The sequence below is a fragment of the Odocoileus virginianus genome, chromosome 3, assembly GCF_023699985.2.
Source record: "Odocoileus virginianus isolate 20LAN1187 ecotype Illinois chromosome 3, Ovbor_1.2, whole genome shotgun sequence".
Lineage (NCBI taxonomy): Eukaryota > Metazoa > Chordata > Mammalia > Artiodactyla > Cervidae > Odocoileus > Odocoileus virginianus.
The window spans coordinates 6,229,645-6,253,013 of NC_069676.1; the positions used below are offsets into that span (position 1 = coordinate 6,229,645).

General features: G+C 47.9%; 2 protein-coding genes and 1 long non-coding RNA gene across 6 annotated transcripts in view; 1 reads left to right on the forward strand and 2 right to left on the reverse strand.

The window, feature by feature from the left end:
• The window catches only part of AP1M1 (adaptor related protein complex 1 subunit mu 1), a 28,272-nt gene extending 25,755 nt beyond the window's left edge, over positions 1–2,517 (reverse strand). For 3 of the 4 annotated variants that reach the window (XM_070462436.1, XM_070462427.1, XM_070462420.1), the window contains exon 1: positions 2,435–2,517. In XM_070462436.1, the coding sequence (XP_070318537.1) occupies positions 2,435–2,476 (42 nt within the window). In that variant the 5' untranslated portion in view covers positions 2,477–2,517. Of the gene's footprint in view, positions 1–2,166; positions 2,265–2,434 lie in introns of those variants that run through there. The other variant, XM_070462439.1, reaches the window with a different exon arrangement.
• Positions 2,518–2,632: 115 nt separating this feature from the next.
• LOC110147249 (uncharacterized) lies at positions 2,633–4,491 on the forward strand. The gene is made up of 2 exons (XR_011485980.1): positions 2,633–2,722; positions 4,173–4,491. It is a non-coding gene; the product is annotated as an uncharacterized lncRNA (long non-coding RNA).
• A 3,288-nt stretch (positions 4,492–7,779) lies between these two features.
• On the reverse strand, positions 7,780–13,206 carry FAM32A (family with sequence similarity 32 member A). The gene is made up of 4 exons (XM_070462454.1): positions 13,054–13,206; positions 12,794–12,935; positions 8,292–8,345; positions 7,780–8,039 (listed from the first exon to the last, which is right to left on the reverse strand). Exons 1-4 carry the CDS (start codon positions 13,125–13,127, stop codon positions 7,971–7,973), a joined length of 339 nt encoding a protein of 112 aa, XP_070318555.1. The 5' UTR covers positions 13,128–13,206; the 3' UTR covers positions 7,780–7,970.
• Positions 13,207–23,369: the final 10,163 nt, after the last annotated feature.

Below are 23,369 nucleotides of genomic sequence, written 5' to 3' on the forward strand. Positions count from 1 at the left end.
ATCGAGGTGGTCTCCTCTTGCCCTCCCACCTGAACGCCCTTCACCCACGGCCCTCTGGGTCCCTCCTCCGGCTCCAGCATCACCCACGGCCACCCAGCCTCAGCGGCTGCCCCTCACCCTGTGGCCTCTTGTGACACCTCCTCGTTGACCTGACTGCCGCCTGGTCACCTGCCCAGCACTGGCATCTCTCTCCTCCAGGAAGCCTTTTGTAACCACTTCTCCTGCCAACCCACACTGAGGTTGGGCAACTGCATCACCTGAGGGCCTTGACCTTGCTATGGTGGCTAACTGATCATCGGGATCCATGCATCTGCTTGGATCTGTCAGCTTCCACGTGCCTCCGCTACAAGACCTCAAGGGCACTGTGGACCATGGGTGGTGCTGCGCTTGTCTCATGTGCTCAGCGAGTTCACACGCTTGCCCGAGGTCACGCAACTGAGCAGCAGGGGCAGGTTTTGAGCTCAGCCTCTGAGCTCATGCCGCATGCTAGGTGCTCATGAAATGTTTGTCGGAGAAATGAGTGATCTGAGGAGGCAGCCTGCGGGACCTCTGGTGACACGGTGGCCAGGGAGGAATCAAGAACACATGCTACATGGGGGGTTGGAGGTGGGTGGGAAGTTCAAGAGGGAACATGTGTATACCAACAGCTGATTCATAGTGATACATGCAGAAACCAACACAACACTGTAAAGCAATTATCCTCCAATTAAAAATGAATAAATACAAAATAAGAAAAAAAAAACATGCTACAAAAACTCAGGGAATACTGCACCCTCCCACCCCTGGGGTGTCCTGCGTCTTTCCTTGCCTCCAAGGACTCAACCTTCTCAACCTCCCGTCCTCAGAAGGGAGCCCAGCACAGGGCCTCACTAGTTGTTGACTTTGGGTGGCATCCAAGGAAGGCAACCCACTTAAGGGAGGTTTGGGAAAGTACTGGGGGTGGGGAGTGAGGCAGCAAGGGGCAGGCATTTCAACCCTTCACTCCTTACTGCTTCTGGGAGCACTCCTGCCCACTCCACCTAGGACTGGCACCCATGTTTCCCTCACTCACTGCTGTGGGGCTGGTTAAATGTTGTCGGTCCCGTCCTATTATATGAAGCCCTGGTGGCTCAGTGGTGAAGAATCTGCCTGTTCAGGCCTGCCAATGCAGAAGACATGGGTTCAATCCCTGCATTGGGAAGACCCCCTGGAGGAGGGCAAGGAAACCCACTCTAGTATTCTTCCCTGGAGAATCCCATGGACAGAGGAGCCTAGTGGGCTACAGTCCATGGGGTCACAGAAAGAGTTGGACACGACTTATCGACTAAATGACAACAAACTGTCCTATTCTTATTACTCCTCAATGCAAGAGACCAGATACTCACTTGTCCTCTAGCCAGGACAGACTTGGGGTAAGGCAGCAGGCCACTTCTGAAAGACTCTGAGCTCCCTCATATAAAAAGCTTTCCTAGAAATCCCCTGGGGAAAGGCCCCCTGGGAATGGGTCCTAGGGTTCTATTGCTCCTTCCTATTCCAGCCAGCGTGTCACTCCCCTTGGGCAGTGCTTCCTTATCCCCAGCGGAGGCTGACTCTGTTAGATCCTCACTGCTCCACCACTGCAATTTACATTTGTTTGTGCTTTTTGAGATCAGTGTCCCTCCCACTCACCAGATCGTGGGCTCCAGAAGGACCAGGTTCAGGAACTGACTCTGGTTTCTCTCACCAAAGGCAGTCTGAAGCTTAGCACCCTGCTTGGCATTTAGTAAGTGCGCCTCAAATATCAGCTAAATGAACAAACGACTCTGGGTTCAGCTCCTAGACCTGCCACTCTTCTGTGACCGATGTGACTATGGGCGCTTTGTATCACCTCTCTGTGCCTCAGTCTCTCCCTCTGCGAAAATAGCACTCCCGCCAACCACCTCACCTAGCCCTGGTAACTCAAGTGTCACATTAAGAAATTGCTTCAAGGGACTAAAACACAAAAATCGCTGGATAAACAGAACGGGCCGAGCTCCCAGAGCGCGGTACTGGCCCAAAGGTACACTGTCCCCGACACGCTTCACCACCTCTGGTCAAGGGTCGCGCAGCCCCTTGGCGCCAGGATTGGCTTCTCAGCCAGCTGCGGCCCGCGCTCTCCACCGCCTCGGTTGCCCCGGGCCTCACAGAGGCCTAAAACCCCCAACTCACAGGGGTGGGGATGAGGGTCGTGCAGTCGGTTATCCGGCAACTGCGGCAGCCCACCGCGTTACCTAGCAGCAAGGCAGGGCTCGCGGACCTAAGACCCCTTCCTGGATACCCAGCAAAAGGGTGGAGTCCTCAGGTGAGGCCAGACGGCTTCCGTGCCTAAGACCAAGGTGGCTCCCATTGGACGGTTACCTAGCAACAAGGTGGGTCCCCACGGGGCGAGGCCCCCGCCGGTTGCCTGGCAACGCGGAGGGTTGGGAGCCCTTGGTACCTTGCCCTTCAGGTCCAGCACGTAGACGGCACTGGCGGACATGGCGGCTGCGGAAAGCCTCGGCAGTGGCCGAGGGCGGCGGCGACAGCGGGGACTGCCAGGCGGTGAGCCGGGCCGGGCGCACCCCGCGACAGCTCGTCTCCACTTCCGGTCGGGGGAGCCGCGCGCGGACCGTTATGTCCGGCCGAGGCGAAGCGGTCAAGAATGCGCCGGCGCAGGGTGCACTGTGCACAGGCGCAGTTTGTCTGATGTGCCCTATTTCCCGCTCCTCCCTCAAGCATCCCGGAAGTAAGTCTAGAGGGGCGGGGCGGGGGGAGGCCTGGAGGCGGCGGGCGGGGCCCTCTGAAGCAGGGCATTGTATGGTGCCCGGCTGGGCGAAGCCATAGCAGCTGGAAATTCCCACTCTGCGGGCCAAGTTAGATGAGAGATCCTGGTGGTGGAACCCACCTAGAGCCATACGGAACTCACAGTCTGGTGGGGAAGTCTAGGAAACAAATATACAGTCACCAATTGTGACACCCTTTATCAGTTATTCGCTCAGTCGTGTCTGACTCTCTGCGACCCCATGGACTGCAGCAATGCCAGGCTTCCTTGTCCATCACCAACTCCCGGAGCCTGCTCAAATTCAGGTCCATTGAGTTGGTGATGCCATCCAACCATCTCATCCTTTGTTGTCCCCTTCTCCTCCTGCCCTCAATCTGTCCCAGCATCAGGGTCTTTCCCAATGAGTCAGTTCTTCACATCAGGTGGCCCAAGTATTGGACCTTCAGTTTCAGCATAAGTCCTTCCAATGAATATTCAGGACTGATTTCCTTTAGGATGGACGGATGGATCTCCTTGCAGGTCAAGGGACTCTCAAGAGTCTTCTCGAACACCACAGTTCAAAAGCATCAGTTCTTCGGTGCTCAGCCTTCTTTATGGTCCACCTCTCACATCCATACATGACTACTGGAAAAACCAAAGCTTTGACTATTCGGACCTTTGTTGGCAAAGGAATGTCTCTGCTTTTTAAAATGCTGTGTAGGTTTATAGGGAGCAGTAAGATGGCTGGATGGTATCACCAACTCAATGGACGTGAATTTGAGCAGACAATGAAGGACGAGGAAGCCTGGTTTGCTGCAGTTCATGGGGTTGCAAAGAGTTGGATATAACTTAGCAACTGAACAACGGCAACAAAGCAGGTGGTTACTTGGAAAGAGGTCAGACAAACTCTCTTAATGGCCCTAAGTTGAGTCTTATAACAGTGCCTGTCACCTGTCAGTGTTAACACTTGTCAATGAACAAGTGTGCCAGTTTACTGCCTGAAATGATCTCTTGAACACCACACCCCACCGAACCTAGGCAAAAAAAACGTGATTACTATAGTTGGCGGTTAGTGTGGGTAATGCAGATTGTGATTCCTGATTAATCTAATTCAATTATATCTCTTTTGCTTTATGAACACTGGAAAATCCCTGCATTTCATCCCAATGAACCATCACAGTACCCTGGGCCCAGTCCAGCCAGCAGTGTCAGAACCATTTACCCAGGCTGCCTGCCTCTCATTTATCTTTTTATCTTCCCTATTACCTCCATTTTGGGTTTTGAAAGAGAGTTTTTGCAACTCTGTGATTATAACTATACTTGGGGTAGAGATGTAATTATAAGAAAACACAGAGAAGAAAAGTAGAATTGATGCTGAGCAGAGCCCTGTGGGACTCCAGGGCATGGAGGTCCTTTTGTCCCCCATTCCTTGTAGGCAGAGCTCTTGGCCTCCCTGACCTTCTCTCAGTTCCAAAGGGCAGAAGAGTTGCTAATCAAAGAAGCAGCAACAAAACCACCTGAGACAGAGACTCAACAAGATTAGAAGATGAACCACCTAGGACCCTGCAGAAGCAAAAATACAAGACTGTTACCGCCTTGATCCTTATCACATATGCAGCCTGACTATATAACCTTTCCCTGCTCACTGGGGGCTGGTGGCGGTGGGGTGGGACATAGTTCTTGAGATGCTAGCATACTGTGTTCCCCCTTTGCCTGGCAAAGTAATAAAGCCACTCTTTCTTTCTCCTCCATAACTGTCTCAGTATTTCTGTTTGGCACTGGTATGCAAACAGCCAAGATTTTGCAGACAAATCTTTAAAGATTATCAAGTGAATCCTGGGCTGGAAGAATTCTTGCACAATGCAGACAAGAGAGCATTTTTGACACCAACTATCTTAAGAAATCATATTTTACCTGGCCTCATTCTTGCCTAATTTATTGCAGTGTTTTAGAAAAACATGTCTCTTTTCTAATTACAAATATCTCACTGAAAAAAAACTGAGGAAATGACAAAAACATAAGGCAAAAAGAAAAACCACCCAGGAGAGGTAACAACTCCCATTATGGAGCATTTCCTTTTCAGGCTTGCTCTGGGCTGACAAAGATCCATACAGTCAAAGCTATGGCTTTTCCAGTAGTCATATATGGCTGTGAGAGTTGGACCATAAAGAAGGCTGAGTGCCGAAGAATTGAAGCTTTCGAACTGCGGTGCTGGAAGACTCTTGAAAGTCCCTTGGACAGTAAGGAGATCAAAGCAGTCAATCCTAAAGGAAATCAACCCTGAATTTTCATCAGGACTGATGCTGAAGCTCTGATACTTTGACCACCTGATGTGAAGACCCAATTCACTGGAAGAGACCCTGATGTTGGGAAAGGTTGAAGGCAGGAGGAGACAGGGGAGGCAGATGAGATGGTTGGATGGCATTATCGACTCCTTGGATAGGAGTTTGAGCAAACTCCAGGAAATAGTGAAGGATAGGGAAGTCTGGTGTCCTGCAGTCCATGGGGTTGTAAAGAGTCAGACAGGACTGGCGACTGAACAGTGGCAACTGGGCATTTTAGATGTTTAATACAGTGTCAGCAGGGCTAGGAGGACAAAATCTTTTGAGGAAACAGCCTTCTGGTGCCAAAAGTACTGTCACAGCATGTGTGCTGGGCTGAGTTGCTCAGTGTGCCTGACTCTGCAATCTCATGGACTGTAGCCCCCAGGACCCTCTGTTCCTGGGATTCTCCAGGCAAGAATACTGGATTGGGTTGCCATGCCCTTCCCCATATCTTCCCAACTGAGGGACTGAACCCAGATCTCCAAAATTGCAGGTGTTTACAGTCTGAGCCACCAGTGAAGCCCCCAACACTACACATAAATTACTTGTAACCTACTTTTCTCCATATGTGGAGGAATTTGAATCACACCTGAATTTTATCCTTGGCAGTGAATGTATAGGACCATAGTTGCTTAGTTGTGTCTGACTCTTTGCGACCGCATGGACTGTAGCCTGCCAGGCTCCTCTGGCCATGGAATTTTCGAGGCAAGAATACTGGAGTTGGTTGCTATTACCTTCTCCAGGGGATCTTCCTGACTCAGGGATTGAACCTGGGTCTCCTGCACTGTGGGCAGATTCTTTACTGTTTGAGCCCCAGGGAAGCCGCAGTCAATGAACTGTGTGAACTCTGTGACATCTCAAAAAAAGACCATGCTGATTGTGCTAGACTGGAATCTCTCAAACTTTGCTGCACACTGGGGTCACTTGGGGAGCTTGAAAAACCTCAATGATGGAAGCCCACCCACAAAGCACCGGAGTGTTTTTTGATTCTGGCTGCCCTGGGTCTTTCTTGCAGGGTTTAGGCTCTTTGTTGGGTGTGTACACTTCTCTAGTTGTGGCGCTTGGGCTTAGCTGCCCCAAAGCATGTGGGATCTTAGTTCCCCAACCAGGGATGGAACCCACGTCTCCTGCGCCTGAGGGCAGATTCTTAACCACTGAACCACCAGGGAAGTCCCAGCATCAGTGGTTCTTAATGCTCCCCAGGGGAGCCTACCATAGATTTTGAGCCACTGTAGTAGACTGTGGGGCCTCAATAAACCACATCTCCTGGTTGTCCATGCTCTGTGTAGTTCCCTCCCAGAGAAGGTCTCGCAGTAACTTGTGTTGGCCCCACGGAATAGGTTACGAGAAGAGATTCTGGAAGACCTCTGGCACCATGCAAGTCACTGTAACCTAGATGAAGTAAACTACACCGCATGAAGCAGAACCTCCCAGCTGAGCTTGGTCAACCCACAGAATCATGAGAGAGAAATCCCGTTGTTTTCAGTCTCTCTGTTTTGGAGTGGTCTGATGGGCAGGGAGAATTGGAATAGCTGTCTTCCCCACTGTCAGTGCATGCTTTTCACAGCACCACCACATCATGCTTGAAGACCCCAACTGCTGACCCATGGGTGGTAAAAGCCTGAAAGCGCCTTCCAGTCAATGGGGGAATCTGCCCCAAAGAGCCACTGCTAATGAGACAGTACGTCACCTCCCTTAGGTGGGTTGCAAAGCATAGGTGAAAACATGTGTCATCTAATTTTTCCAAATTGAAGGGGGGATAGTGGTTTTGCAGTATGTACATTCTTTGTGAGTGATAATACAAGAGGCAACATTTCTAGTGATACTCAGACAGCCTATAATTAAGCTACTCAGACTTATATTTAATAACTTTTTTGTTTTATTCTGCATTCCACATGTGGCAGTCAATACTTGATTTTTCTTCCCTTTCTTATTCCTTCAGCATCTCTGTCAGCACACTCTCTCCCAATAGCAAATTCAATTTGATCCCCATGTGGTGGGCACACAGAGGCCCTCGAAGATCCTGACTCTGCAGCATGGGGACCCGAGTCCTTCCTTTCAGCTGTGTGCACGTCTGTCTGTGCTGGGGCTCTGCCTTGGTGAATGCCAAATGTGTAAAGTACCAACTCTGAATAAATACGGGGGGCTGCTTGGAGCCCACAGTTGAGGGTAAAATGGCAGGCTGTGTCTGGCTGGGTTCCCTTACAAAGAAAGTTGTGTTGACTGGCAATGTCTGCCACGGTGACACCCACTAGACCCATGTCTGGAATGGGGATGCTGGGAGAAGAGGCTACACGCCAGCCACAGGATCAGAAAGGGACAAGGTGTGTGTCCCATCGGTGCCTTAGGTGGTGGTTCTGCTTCCCAGGCTGTCTGGCCTCACTGGCCGGGAGGAAGCAGTCTGAAGGCTACGGAGCTCCAAGTGGCTTCTCCAGGCCCCAGGAGAGAACAAGCTCCAAGCCAGAAGGAACTTAGAAGGGCAGGCCATGCAGGGCCCTACAGGGATGTGCACACTCAGGGCTGTGACGACATCAGCTCTTTGTTCTCTGGAGTCAGTTTTATCCACGCAAAGCCAGCTGGCTGGCTGTCAAAGAGTCAGAGGCAATTTGGGGTTAAGAACACTTTTCCATGGCACTTACCCAGAAATAACCTTCATCTCTGGATAAACCTTCCAAACTAAAGAGGTCTCTCTTCTATGCACTACTGAGAAATCAAAACTGAGGAAAAGGACAGTCTTACTTTAATCAAGTTCCAGAATGAGGACACACAGCTTTGAAAAGCACTGTCTCAGCGGAAGAGGCAAGGATGTGTGCACAACAATGTTTCTAGAAAATACCAAGGCCCCAAACATAACCGCGACGTTGCCTTCTGCTCCTCCTTGATGCCACCCGGTATCTGGGGTGGGCCTGCTACTTGGTCCAGCTGACTTTGGGAATGTCATAGTGCTCTGTGAGCGTGTCCAGGTGTCTGTTGAAGTCCTGGGAAAGCCGAGGGGAAATACCATGTCAGCAGTGCCCAGTCCCCTTTCTCCACGTTCTGTCTCTCTGCAGTGAACCCCCACCCCCGCTCAAATCCACCCTGCCAGGCCTTCTGGATGCCCTGCCCTTAAATGACCCTGGGGAGGCTGGGTAAATCTGCCAGCACTCCAGTGGCTCCTCTGCCAGGCTCCAGCCTCTCGGCCCAGCCTGGCCCCTATGTGGCCCAGTCTCCCCCAGCAGCACGTGACTCACCTCTACTCTCTGCTTGTGGGTTTTGGATGCTTTCTTCAGGATCCTTTCCATTTGCTGAAGAGAGAAGAGAAGTGGAGGTGAGTCACACGCCTGGTGCAGGCCAGGCCAGCACCGGGTGGAAGACAGGAGCCCGGTCCAGCCTGGCTCTGACACTCAGCATGACTGGAGGTCTCAGGATGTACACCCCACCCCTCCCTCGACTCTACTCAGGAGGGTCCAACAGGGATGCCTGGCCATCACATGCCCCACTAAGAACTCGCATCCGCTGCCCTTTGGTCTGAGTGGCGGGAGACATACTAGCACTGACTTAAGGAGACCCTGCTGGGAGCTGTATATGCGCTTCCTGTGTCCTTGGGCAATTGACTGCTTTCCCAGTTTGCAGAAAAAGGAAAGTCTCAGAAGGAGTCTGAGGAAGGATGATAAATGAGGAAGGTAATGTATGTGTGCTCAGTCACGTCCAACTCTTTGCGACCCCATGGACTATAGCCCACCAGGCTCCTCTGTCCATGGGATTTTTCCAGGCAAGAATACTGGAGTGGGTTGCCATTTCCTCATCCAGGGGATCTTCCCAACCTAGGGACTGAACCCGTGTCTCCTGTATCTTCTGTACTGGAGGTGGATTCTTTAGCACTGAGCATCCTGAGTGATGGTACACAGTGTCAAGAGGGCTACAAGATCCAGATCACCTTGACAAGTGTAATTCTGGAACACCCATCCTGTACCACCATGACCTACCCCATTCCTTGTGCTTAACACCAGTGGTAGCTGGTATGAGTTAAAAGCATGGGATGCAGGGTCAGACAGGCCTGGGGCCACATCCGGCTCTCTCACTTACTAGCTGGGTGACTGCGGCCAACTCACTGTGGTGCTCCCCCACCTCCCCTGCAAATGAACCCAGCTGCCTGGTACTGGTGTCCTGGTGCAGTCCCCTACCATGCTGACTCTGGGCTGGTCCCGTGACACAGTTTACTTAACAGAATTCAGTGCCAGTGCTGAAGCCATAAGAAGACTTAGCAGCTTTTGCTTTGTGTTCTTAGAAGCTAGTCATCATGCGGGACGTCTGATGACCTTGCTGTAAAGAAAGGACCTGGAGAATGAGATGACATGTGGGGAGGCATGTCCTGGAAGGAGCACTGAGGTACCAGACATGCCACGGTGAAGCATGTTCCAGCCTGGCTGGGGCTCCAGCTCCAGCTGCCATCTGACTATACCAGGTTCCCAGGGAGGCCAGCAGAAGAACCACCCCACTAAACCCAGTCAACCCAGGGAAGCTTGAGATAGACTGTAGACTGCCACCTGGCTGTCTCCTTTGCTGCCTCCTCATCCCCCTCTACATCCAGTTGGCTCCCACCTAGCTGACACTCCCACTCTCTCTCAAGTATCTGCTTTGTCCATCCCTGCCTCTTCCTGCTGTGAGCCTACGTGGGGTCCGTGTCTCCTCACAAGAGGCCATGCTGACTCGACCAGCTGTCACCAATGCCAGGCACTTGGCGGGGCTCTGCCCTCCCTCCTCCCACTCCATGCACCAAATTCACAGGCTATCACGGGTGCTGTCACATACCCTGCTTCATAGACAAGAAAAAGCCAGGACCAGAGTGAAGAGTGGGTGATGGAGCTGGAGATGCCAAGCCTTGACCCTTCCCACCAGGCTGGAGCCTTCGTTCTAGGAGCTGTCCAGCCTATAACTCCCACTGTGCTCAATCCAACACTCTTCCACGAGGGAATCTGCATTTCCCAACTGTCCTTGCTTTGCCTGCACCAGCTCCCCCACACCCCTCTCCTCCACCAAACAAAACCCTCAGGAGTACTTCATTTCCAACAAGAAAAATTTCACCTTGATCTTCCACCCTCCAGCTGGAGGACTGTTTCTCCATTCCCTTTGACAGCAAATCTCCGGAGAGTTGTTTCAAATCCTTGTCTCCACCTCTGCCTTTCCCCACCCCCATTTGGATCCACTCAAATCAGTCTTCCTTTCCTCCCATCACAAATGCCAACTAATGGCTCAGAGTGCAGCTGATCACTTCTAATTAAAAAAAAATTTTTTTAAGGAATTCAGGGTAAATCAGATTTATTTATGGCTGTGTGAGGGTGGGCTCTTAATGGTGGTGTATGGTCTTTCTCTCTAGTTGTGGCACTTGGGTGTAGATACCACATCCTGTGGGATCTGAGTTTCGTGGATCCTTAACCACTGGACCACCAGGGAAGTCCCGCTTCTTCCTCTTGGAACACTTTCTCCACTCAGCTCCTAAGGAGATGCTCTCTCCTGGTATCCTTCCGTCCTGTGCTCCTTTGCAATTTCCTCTCTCCCACCTTCTGATCATCAGAGGTCTGATCCTAGACCTCTTCTGTCATTATGCCTCCTCGAAGGATCTCATGCAGTCCCAGAACAACTACCCAGAACTTTCCTCCAAACTACAGATTCGGGTATCAAAGAATGTCCATGAGAATTCTCTACTTGAACTTTTAACGGGCACTCAAATTTAACTTCTAAAACCAAGATCTTTTCTTTTTTCGACTGCACTGGGTCTTTGTTGCGGCATTCGGGGTCTTCACTGCCATGCACGTTGCCTTGCTGCACACAGGCTTAGCTGCTCCAAGATATGTGGATCTTAGTTCCCTGACCATGGATGAAACCCACGTCCCTTGCACTGGAAGGCAGATTCATAACCGCTGGAGAGTGTGTGTGTGTGTGTGTGTGTGTGTGTGTGTGTGTGTGCAGGCGCACACTTGGTTGCTTAGTTGCCCCATGGACTGTAGCCCAACAGGCCCCTCTGCCCATGGAATGTTCCAGGCAAGAATACTGGAGTGGGGCAATAAGAGAAGCCACTTTAATAAGAAGCCCTCACAATACCAGGAAGAGTAGCCACTGCTGGTCACAACTAGACAAAAGGCCCTCACAGCAATGAAGACCCATTACAGTCAAAAATAAGAAAATTATATATATATAAAGAGTACTGAAGTGGGGTGCCACTTCCTACTCCAGGGGATCTTCCTGACCCAGGGACTGGGTCTATGTCTCCTGTATTGGTACCACGCCTCTTGCAATAGCAAGTGAATTCTTTACCACTAGTGCCACCTGGAAAGCCCAACAAGTCCCTAAAACTAAGATCCTGCTCCCCCACTTTATAGAAACCTGCTTTACTTACAGTCCTTCCAATTTCAGTAAACCAGCACCTCCATTCACCCAGCTTCTCCCACCAAAAATCTTGATCACCCTCGATTCCTCTTTCCCAACCTACAACCCACCCAACAGCTTATCTGGCTGTTCTTCCTTCAAAACCTATCCCAAACCTGATACCTTCCATTACTTCCATTATGACTGCCCTACTCTGAGGGGCCATTATTGGTCACTTTGACAGTTGTATGAGCCTCTCTCTCCCATCCCATCCCAACTCCAGCAGTAAAATCCCAGCCCTGCCTCTGACTAGAACGTTAAGGAAGCGGCTTAAGTGCATTCACTTGTTAAATCCTCATCACAAACCTATATGTTTGAGGTTGGGACTTGAGTCCACCATAGAGATGAAGAAATTAAGGTGTGGGAGGTGACCCAGCTCGCCCAGAGTTACATCATCAAGAGCAGCAGAGACAGAATGGGACGCAATCTTATCAAAGCCAGTGAGTTCTCCCTCTCTCTTTTCTCTCCTATGACTCAATTAGGCCTGGAAGTAATGAGTTAACTTTTCCTGATATTACTGGGCCAAATCACCAAGACCAGGGTTAGGCCTGGGCACTAATGACATTTTGGGCCAGATCAATCTTTGGGGGGTGTACACTGTCTCAAGCACTAGCAGCACCCTTCCCCACACCCCAACTCACCCAAGTTGTAAAAAATAAAATAAAAAGTCTCTAAACACTGCTGAAAGTCTTCTTGGGGGGGAGGTGGGGGAGAAAACAGCATCCCGGTGGTTCAGGACCTAGACTGATTACTCCCTCCCCCAAGCATAATGGGCAGAACTTACCTATTGCACGCTGACCTATCCTTCTGTCACCCGAATTTGTTAAATATTTAATATTACGAGAAATCATTCATCAGATCTTGAAAATACAACATATTTGAAGCTGCCAAAGTTGTCATGGAAACACTATGTGGTGACTTATAGCAGCGAGTATGCTCATTTAACGTCAACTGAGCACTGACTTTATGCCAGACGAACTGCCATTTATCTACGTTACCTCATGCAAAGTTTCCATCCCTCTTAGGAGACAGCATTATCCTGACCCTTATATTTGTGGAAACTGAGGCACCAAGAGGTGAGTCACTGACCCAGTGTCAAGGGGCAAGTGAGCGACAGCGTTGGAATGCAAACCTGGGTCTCTGTCTCTCCCCTTTGTGGTCCACTCTGGACTCTTCCTCTCTTACTCAAGCACTGTCTTCTCCCCGGAATTAAGGTCCTCTCTGACCGCTCTCCCTCCCCCGTGCGTCCCAGGTCTTGCCTCTGAATCCATCCAGGGAGACGCCGATCCGCGATGCGGGGCATCCCTAGGCTTCCCACCCGCCTTACCCGCTTCTCCTGCATCTTCTCGAATGCCGCTTGGGCCGGTGTCCGCTTGTCCAGTCCGCGCCGCTTCTCCTCCTCGTTCTTTTTGCTAGTTCCCATCGCTTCCAGGAGTTTCGCCTTGTCTTTGTCTTTCTTTTTCTTCTTCCTAGAAGATGAGACGGGTACGAAGGGTGGATAACGGCGCGTCAGAGGGCAACGCCCGGAGGTCTCAGGGAGAGGCTTAAAGAAGAGAATACAGGGTCTCCTGGGATCTCAGGACTTACCGCTTAGTCACTCCGAGCTCTGCGACGCCTTTCAGCTTCAGGGGCCCCCTTTGGACCTGCTCGTAGGCCTCCATGGCCTCCTGGAAAGTTCGGGGCGTAAAACGCCACACTTCCTGTTTGCTAGCCCCGCCCCCATTCCCGCCTCCCTTCGTTTTTATTGGTCATGTAGGCGGTGCGCATGCGGTCTTGGAACCTTGACTCAAGCCACACTTCCGGGTTCCGGGCCGCTGGCCGGGGGAGTCAAGCTCGACGCGGTCTCTGTGTCCTGTCTCCTGCCAGTATTGCCGACTTTGGCTCCCGCCCGCGATTTCCCCCGCCTTGGTCGCCTGGACCTGGGAAGCCGATTGAACACAGCCCGTATTTCCCAAAACCCAGCGTTTTCTTGGGGCTTCCCGGGTGGCTCAGAGTGTGAAGAATCCGCCTGCAATGCGAGAGATCTGGGTTCCATCCCTGGCTTGGGAAGATCCCGTGGAGGAGGGCATGGCAACCCACTCCAGTATTCTTGCCTGAAGAATCCCGATGGATAGAGGTGCCTGGTGGGCCACAGTCCTTGGGGTCGCAAAGAGTCGGACGTGACTGAGCGACTAAGCACAGCACTGCAACGTTTTCTTGAGTGGTTTGCGCGTATTTGGATGTTGTGTTCTCTGTCACTGCCATATATGAGCGTTCAATGGATAAACTAATTTTGTAACCGTATAAATAAAAGTTAGTTTTTCAGGTAAATGAGGATAGTATGTAAAATACTTTTGTGGTATTTAAAATACTTTTTAAAATCGATTTAATTAGGGTCCAATTTATAGACAGTAAAATGCACCCATTTAAATTGTACCCTTTCACGAGTATTGTCACTTTTGTGTTGTTTTGTTGTTCAGTCACTAGGTCGTGTCTGACTCTGCCACCTCATGGACTGTAGCACACCAGGCTTCTCTGTCTGCCACTATCTCCCTGAGCTTGCCCAAACTCATATCCATGGAGCCTATGATACCATCCAACTATCTCATCCTCTGTCGTCCCCTTCTCCTGCTTTCAATCTTTCCCTGCATCAGAGTCTTTTACAATGAGTCAGTTCTTTGCATGGAGAAGGCAACGGCAACCCACTCCAGTACTCTTGCTGGGAAATTCCATGGACGGAGGAGCCTGGTAGGCTACAGTCCATGGGGTCGCAAAGAGTCAGATGCGACTGAGCGACTTCACTTTCACTTTTCACTTTCATGTACTAGAGAAGGAAATGGCAACCCACCCCAGTATTCTTGCTTGGAGAATCCCAGGGATGGGAGCTTGGTGGGCTGCCATCTATGGGGTCGCACAGAGTCGGACACGACTGACGTGATGCAGCAGCAGTTCTTCGCATCAGGTGGCCAGAGTATTGGCGTTTCAGCTTCAGCATCATGCCTTCCAATGAATACTGAGTTGATTTCCTTAAGGATTGACTGGTTTGATCTTGCTGTGCAAGGGACTCTCAAGATTTTTCTCCAGCACCACAATTCGAAAGCATCAGTTCTTTGGCACAACTCATTAGCATTAAATACGTTCAAGTGTTGTGCATCTGTTTATTTTTTTATCAGATTATAAAAGATACACAAACATTAATTGTGGAATATGTAATTTAAAAAAATACAGAAAAACCCACAGTAGAAATCACACCCATCTAGGGGAAAAAAAAAAATCTGTTGCTGTGTTAATTTCTTTATTTCAATCTCTTATCTCTAATTTAAAAAAGTAAAAATGGGATCTTACTCCATGCTTGCTTTCTCTTTGACTCTCTTCTCTATCAGAATACCATGACTGCTTTTATGGATTTTTTCTCTTTTTTGTTTTCATGTATGAGTTAAAATTTTTTATTGTTGAATTTTTAATACTGAGGAAAACAGGGAAGAAACCTAAAATCTCCCATAATTTTTTGCTAACATTAAAAATAAATATATGTATATATATATATATATATACACACACACACACACACACACATGTGTGCATGCTCCATGTAAGAAAACCATGCAGTACAGAAAAGGTTAAAGAAAGAAAAAGGAAAACAAGAGTAGAAAAAACAAACAAAGGAGAAGAAACTTCCCATCTCCTTCCAAACCGATTAACACGTTCACTTTGATTCTTTGCAGCACAGAAATGTGTGTTGGTTGTTGTATAGTCACTAAGTCATGGCCGATTCTTTTCGACCCCATGAACTGTAGTCCGCCAGGCTCCTCTATCCATGGGATTTCCGAGGCAAGAATACTGGAGTGGGTTGCCATTTCCTTCCCTCCGGGAACTTCCGGACCCAGAGATGGGACCCACATCTCACACATTGTGGGTGGGTACTTAACTGCTGAGCCACCTGGGAAACCTAGAAGTGTGTATATGCCTCTCTCTCTATATATGTATATGTATATCTGTGTGATGTTCTTTTATTTCTGTCTCTGATTTTTCATTTATCAAGTGTATCGAAACTCTTCACAAGAAAGCAGGTACACCTCTACTCCACCTTTCTCAAAGCTGGATGTCTGGTGGCCGAGTGACGCCCTCCCCGTTGACCATCTACGTGCCCTTAAATTTTACCTGATTTTGCAAGTGGCCTGAATCTGTAGCAGTGGAATTGCTGAGTTCAAGAGTATCTGTATTTATGCATTTAAATTTGTACTTCTGTTGCCCAAACCGTGCCAGGGACTTTTTTGGGAGGGGATTAGCAGTGTGGAGAGGGAGAAAAAGTGAAAAGAAATAAGAACCAAGCTCCCATGAATCTAGAGGGGGCCGGACAAAAGAGGGCAAGATGCCAGCCTTTTCCCGTTCTACCTGCAGGGGGCAGCAAACGACTGCCCAATTCTCCAGCCATAGGCTCAACCTTTGGCTAGCTGGAATTGATGAGATCGCCAAGGAAGGAACAGCTTTCCCATGCCAGTGGATGGGGGCAACCAGGTAGCACCAACTTCTCAGGGAGGGACAGGACAGACTCAGGTGGGAAGATCTGTCCTCCCCTAGGCAACCCAGCAGCTTAGGAGCTCCCTTTTTGTCACTTCCAAGGCTGTGTCCTGGAGCAAGTGGCCTGACTTCTCTGAACTTCTCTTCCCTCTTTTATAAAATGAGAATGATGATTACAACAACAACAGGTAGTACTTATATGAACTCATATGGGTAACTTCATTTATTCTCACAGTCACCCTTTTATGTAAATAATCCTCAGTTCAATTCAGTCGCTAAGTTGTGTCCAACTCTCTGCAACCCCATGGACTGCAGTGTGCCAGGCTACCCTGTCCATCACCAACTCCGGGAGCTTGCTCAAACTCATGTCCATTGAGCCGGTGATGCCATCCAACCATCTCATCTCATCCTCTGTTGTCCCCTTCTCCTCCTGCCTTCAATCTTTCCCAGCATCAGGGTCTATTCCAATGAGTTAGTTCTTCACATCAGGTGGCCAAAGTATTGGAGTGTCAGCTTCAGCATCAGTCCTTCCAATGAATATTCAGGACTGATTTCCTTTAGGATGGACTGGTTTGATCATCCTAATTATATATTAATAAAACCCTAACCTTAACCCTAATTTTAATTAACATCCTAATTTTATATTAATAGGTAGAGAAACTGAGGCACAAACGTAATCCAATGCATACTGAGTGTTCGACCCTTGTCACCCACTGTGAGGCTATCCTCTCAAATAAGAGGATTACTTTTATAAATCTTTTTATAAAGATTATGCATTATTTTATAAATCTTAGGAAAGTGTTTCTCAACCTTTACTCCCCATTATTACCTCCTAAAGAGACCATTTTAATTTAAAGAGAAAGTTAAATACTGATGAATTAAGATTTTGTCAGGGAGGTTTAAGATTTGGAGGGCCACTTTGTGGCCTATTGAAATATTGTTTTCTTGTCCCCCACTCCCCCAAACCGATTTTCATCTTCTTGAGGGTAGTATAAACGTCACTGATAATTTGTGTTCTAAGGGGGTAAACGTGGCAAATAAACTGAGACAATGCTTTTGATCACTTAAAATTTTTATTTCATTTCTTTTAGTTTATATTTTATTTGGCTTTGTCTGGTCTCAGTTGTGTGGGATTTTTTGTTGTGGTGCATGGACTCTTCAGCTGTGGCAGGCTGGCTCAGTAGTTGCAGCTCATAGGTTCCAGGGCGTGTGTGTTTCAGCAGTTGTACTGCATGGGCCTGGTTGCTCTGAGGCCTGTGGGATTGTAGTTCTCCCACCAGGGATCAAACCCGAGTCCTCTGCATTGCAAGGTAGATTCTTAATGACTAGAGCACCACCCCTTAATTTATATCCTCTTAAAGAGTCTCAAGATTTTCATCATATAATGCTGCTTTGTCTACAAAGAAATACAATGAAGCAGTTAAGGCTTCCTCAGCGTCTTCATCCTCAGAGCATATTCTTCAAAATCACTTTCCAACTTTTCCAGGTTGTCAATGTCTTTGCTTTATCACATGACACCTCCGTCTGTGCTATCAAGGGCTCTTGTGAGGGGCATTTCTTTAAGACAATCTGCATTGTTTTCAAAGAACAGGTTTTGGAGAGGGGGGAAGAAACATACGGTATGGTGGGAAAACATGGGGAATAGTGCCTTCCGAGCAAGACAGAGTTGTCGGTAATGTGGCACAGCCCTCAAGTAATCCCTGGTGGGACTTCCCTGGTGGTCCAGTGGTTAAGACGTCACCTCCCACTGCCAGGGATGCGGTTTCAATCCCTGATCGGAGAGCTAAGATCCCACGTGCCTCATGGCCAAACTACCAAAACACAACACAGAAATAATACTGTAACAAATTCAGTGAAGATTTGAAAAAAAAAAAATGGCCCACGTTAAAAAAAAAAAAAGTAATCCCTGGTATGACATGGTAATGAAATTGAGCAGGATCCCATAGGGCCTTGCCTGAGACAGACCCCCTTGTCTTCTGCCTTTTGTTTTTAGAAAAGTTTTAGTGTCCTAGGCCTTTCCCAAGTTCTGAAGAGTGAACTTAATCAGAGAAGTGAGAAAATGTAGAAAGAAAGGAAAACAGTCAAGTAAACAAAAAGTAATAGTTTAGTCATTGACACAGTGAAAGACCTTTCAGTTCAGTTCAGTTCAGTCCCTCAGTCGTGTCCGACTCTTTGCGACCCCATGAATCGCAGCACGCCAGGGCTCCCTGTCCACCACTAACTCATGGAGTTTACTCAAACTCATGTCCATCGAGTCGGTGATGCCATCCAGCCATCTCATCCTCTGTCGTCCCCTTCTCCTCCTGCCCCCGATCCCTCCCAGAATCAGGGTCTTTTCCAATGAGTCCACTCTTCGCATGAGGTGGTCAAAGGACTGGAGTTTCAGCTTCAGCATCAGCCCTTCCAATGAACACCCAGGACTGATCTCCTTTAGGATGGACTGGTTGGATCTCCTTGCAGTCCAAGGGACTCTCAAGAGTCTTCTCCAACCTTTAGTTCCTCCTCAAAAACTATAGATGATATTCCGAGCCCTAATTGAGCTGTTTTGGTTTCCCTAATAGCTCAGATGGTAAAGAATCTGACTGCAATGCGGGAGACCTTGGTTTGATCCCTGGGTTGGGAAGATTCCCTGGAGGAGGGTATGGCAACTCACCCCAGTATTCTTGCCTGGAGAATCCCCATGGACAGAGGAGCCTGGTGGGCTAGAGTCCATGGGACCGCAAAGAGTCGGACACAATGGAGCGACTCAGCACAGCCTACATAGCAGATACTGAAAGTCCCAGCAGGTGGAAGAAGTTAATTGTAAGCTGCCCACAAGCAGGTAACCCCAGACTGGTTGGAATCAGAAGGTTGACAATTGAGATTCCCCCAAATATCCACCTTGATACCTCACCACCAGCCAATGAAAAGGACATAAAAGAGCGGATCATTCACCCCGTGACTCGCTCTTTCACCTTGCTTTTAAAAACCCTTTCCTGAAAAAATAAAAAATAAAATAAAAACCCTTTCCTGAGAAGCATTATTTTTCAGGTCTTTTGAACATGAGCTGCCCATTCTTCTTGTTTGGTCCTGCATTGGGCACCTTGCCATAAACGCTGAAATTTCCTTCCGCACAATCTGGTGTCATTAGATTGGCTTTACTGCATGCAGGGGGGCAGACCCAATTTTGGTTCAGTTCTAATGAGCTGGGTACATCACCTCTGAGGTATTTCCCCCACCAACCCATAAATTCAGTCCAATCATAAGAAAGCATCAGACAAATCAAAATGAGGGCCATTCTACAAAGGCTCTGACTAGTACTCCTCAAGGCTGTTTTTGTTTTTGTTGTTGTTCAGGTGCTAAGTCGTGTCTGACTCTTTGCAACCCCATGGACGGCAGCAGGTCAGGCTCCTCTGTCCTTCACTGTCTCCCGGACTTTGCTCAGATTCACGTCCATTGACTTGGTGATGCCATCCAGCCACCTCATCTTCTGCTGCCCCCTTCTTGTTTTGTCTTCAGTCTTTCCCAGCATCAGGGTTTTTTTTCCAATGAGTTGGCTCATCACATCAGGTGGCCAAAGCACTGGAGTTTCAGCTTCAGCATGAGTCCTTTCAATGAATATTCAGTGTTAATTTCCTTTAGGATTGACTAGTTTGATCCAGACTATCAAAGTAATGAAAAAAACCCACCAAACTTCACCAAAACCCAAAACCACAGACTGATGATCAGGGGCCTAAGGAGACTTGGTGATTAAACACAATGTGGAATCCTGCAACAGAACAAAGAAAGTGACTGCTGCGTGCACTAGTGTTCACAGCAGTATTATTCACAATAGCCAAAAGGTGAATGAAAGAACCCAAAGTCTCCATCGGCGGATGAATAGATGAACAAAACATGGTAGATCCAGACCATGGAATATTATTCAGCCTTAAAAAGGAAGGGGATTCTGACACATTGTATAACAAGGGTTCAATCCTTGGTGCGGGAGAATCCCACATGCCGTGGGGCAGCTAAGCCCATGTGCCACAACTGCTAAGCCTGCGCTCTGGAGTCTGAGAGCAGCAACAGGAGAAGCCACCTCAGTGAGAAGCCTGCACGCTGCAGCTAAAGAGTAGCCCCCACTTGCCACAACTACAGAAAACCTGCACATAGCAACAAGGACCCAGCACAGGCAAAAATAAAATAAAATTTTAAACAGGAGCCCTGTGCCATTAACAGTCATTCCACATTCCCCCTCCCTCAGCCTCTGCCAACCATGAATTTGTTTTCTGTCTCTGTGGATTTGCCTGTTCTGGACATTTCAAATAAATGGGATCATACAACATGTGGCCTTTTCTATCTGGCTTCTTTAACTCAGCATAATGTTTCTGAGGTTCATCCATGATGTAGCAGAAATCAATGAATCATTCCCTATTATGACTGGATAATATTCCATTGTATGGATAGACCACAGTTTCTTTATCCATTCACTGATTGATGGCCATTTGTGTTGTTTCTACTTTCTGTCCATTTTGAATAATGCTGCTGTGAGCATTCACATACAAGTTTTTATGTGGATGTAGATTTTCAATTCTCTTCACCTAGGAGTAAAAATTGCTGGGTCATATGGTAACTCTAAGTTTAACTTTTTAAAGACCTGCCAGATTGTTTCCCAAAGTGGCTGCATAATTTTGCATTTTCATCAGCAGTGTGAGGGCTTCCCCAGTGGGTCAATGATAGAGAATCCACCTGCAATGCAGGAGACACAGAAGATGTGGGTTCTGTCCCTGGGTTAGGAAGATTCCCTGGAGGAGGGCATGGCAACCCACTCCAATATTCTTGCTTGGAGAATCCCATGGACAGAAGAGCCTGGTGGGCTATAGTTCGTAGGGTCACAAAGAGTTGGATACAAATGAGTGACTGAGCATGCATGCATGAGCATGCATCAGCAGTGTGAGCTGGTTCCAGTATACCTACATCCTGGTTAACCCTGGTTATTGTGTGCCTTTTTTTAAATTATAGCCATCCTAGTGAGTGTAGTTTTGATTTGCATTTAATTTATCTAATGACTAGTGATGTGGAGCATGTTTTCATGTGCTTATCAGCCATTTGTGTATCTTCTTTGGAAAAACATCTATTCAAATCCTTTGACCATTTTGTTTTGCTTTAATAGACATTTTTAGAGCAGTTTTAAGTTCACAGCAAAACTGAGAGGAGGGTACAGAGACTTCCCTTATATCTCCTGTCCTACTAATGCACCATCTCCCCAGTTACCAACACCCCCCACCAGAGTGGTGCATTTGTTATAATTAATGAATCTACATTGACCCATAATCAGTCCGAGTCCATAGTTTTAAACTAGAATTCACTCTTGGTGTTGTACATTCTGTGGGTTTGGACAAATGTAAAATGATGCAAGTGTAATGATGCATACTCATCATTACAGTATCATACAGAGTAGTTTCACTGCCCTAAAAATCCTCTGTGTTTCGCCTATTCATCCCTCCCTCCCCTTAACCTTCACCCATTTTTCACTTGGGTTATTTGCCTTTTTATTGTGATGGTGGTGATGGTGTAGTCCCGAAGTAGTGTCCAACTCTTGCAACCCCAGGAACTATAGTCTGCCAGGCTCCTCTGTCATGAGATTTCCCAGGCAAGAATACTGGAGTGGGTTTCCATTTCCTTCTCTCTCTCTCTCTCTCTTTTTTTTTTTTTTTGTAGACTTGTAACAGTTCTTTATGTAGCTTAGAGACCAGTCCCTTGCCAGTTATGTGATTTGCAAATGTTGTCTCTGTTTTTTGGGCACGTGCAGGTTATCGTGTACACATAGGTTTTCATGTCCTCTGGGCAAATGCCCAGGAGTGGGATTGCTAAGTCATGTGTAAGTGTCTGTTTAACTTTGTAAAAAACCTGCCAACTCGTTTTCGAGAGTGGCTGTACCATTTTGCATCACCATGAGCAATGTATAAGTGTTCCAATTGCTCTATATCCTTGTCAATACTTGGTATTGTCATTGTTTTTTTCCAAAAAAATCATCCTCAAGAGTTCTTTAAAGCTTGATCATAGTCATATTTTATAAGATGGCTCCACATATTTGGAAGCTGAGGCAGGGGCCAGAGAAGCCTGGTGGAGGAACTGTGATGGTTCATGCCATGGAGAGCAGGGATGAGGGAAGGGGAAGACTCAAGGGTGGTTCAGGGGGCCTGGGGTGTGGGGCTGGAAGTGGATAGGCAGGAGAGGAAAGTGGAAGGAAGCTAGACTCAGAGTGAGAAGGGCAGGGAGTACCAGGCGGGGAATGTCCGACTCCCAAACTTTCTGCCCAAGAGGATTCTGGGTCTTGATAACATTGGGAGCTGCTACATTGTACTGTAAGTTCTCTCATGTGAACCTTCAAGTTGCAAACTCAGAGATGTGAACGCGCATCTGGCTCCAGCAAGGAATCAGGATCCGTGCCGTCAGTGTCAGACGGGAGTGAAATCGCAGCTTGCCCTCCATCTCCCATTGCTAATGGTCCTTCAGCTTCACCACATCTCACCTCCTCTCCCTCCTCCAGTCGGTCACTCCTCTTGACTGTTGATTTGATGCCAGCCTCTGTATGCCGGTTGTTGTACTGTACTACTGTACTTTTCAAGGTACTGTACTGTAGGATTTTAAGTGTTTTATTTTGTGTGCTTGCTTTTTAGGTACTATTTGTGTGACAAATATTATTACTGTATAAACAGTACAAAAAGCCAACTGTGTTGGTTGAGTACTTAGACTAACTTTGTTGGACTTAACAAATTGGACTTAAGAACCTGCTCTTGGAATGAAATTCATTCAATATGTAGGGGAAATTACTGAATTTACCCCTTGAGGATATATGGTGCACATCAACATATTAAAGGGTCTGACAAGTCCTGCAATATAGAACTATGGTGTTAATTTAACCCAAACTTAGACATTAGATTGCTTTTCTCAAGCCATAACATCATTCTCATCATCATCTCCAACGCACAACTCATCTAGCTTGTTCACTATCATGTGTCTAGAATTGGCTTATATCCAATGGTCAAAAAATTTTTTTTTGGTTGGGGAACTTGAGTGAATGATCTCATTAGATCTTCAGAACAAATCTATGTTGTTATTGTTGTTGTTGTTTTGTTACTAAGTCGTGTCCGACTCTTTGAGACCCCATGGATCGTAGCCCACCAGACTCCTCTGTCCATGGGATTTCCCAGACAAGAATACTGGATTGGGTTGCCATTTCCTTCTCCAGGGGAACTTCCCGACCCAGGGATTGAAACCAAGTCTCCCGCTTTGGCAGGTAGATTCTTTACTACTCTATGAAGTAGGTACTAATGTAATTTCCATCTTACAAACAAGCCTCAGAGAGGCCAGGTGACTTGCCTAAGGCCACACAGTTAGTGGGTAAAGAGATGAAATTTGACCTGAAGTGTGCTGGCATC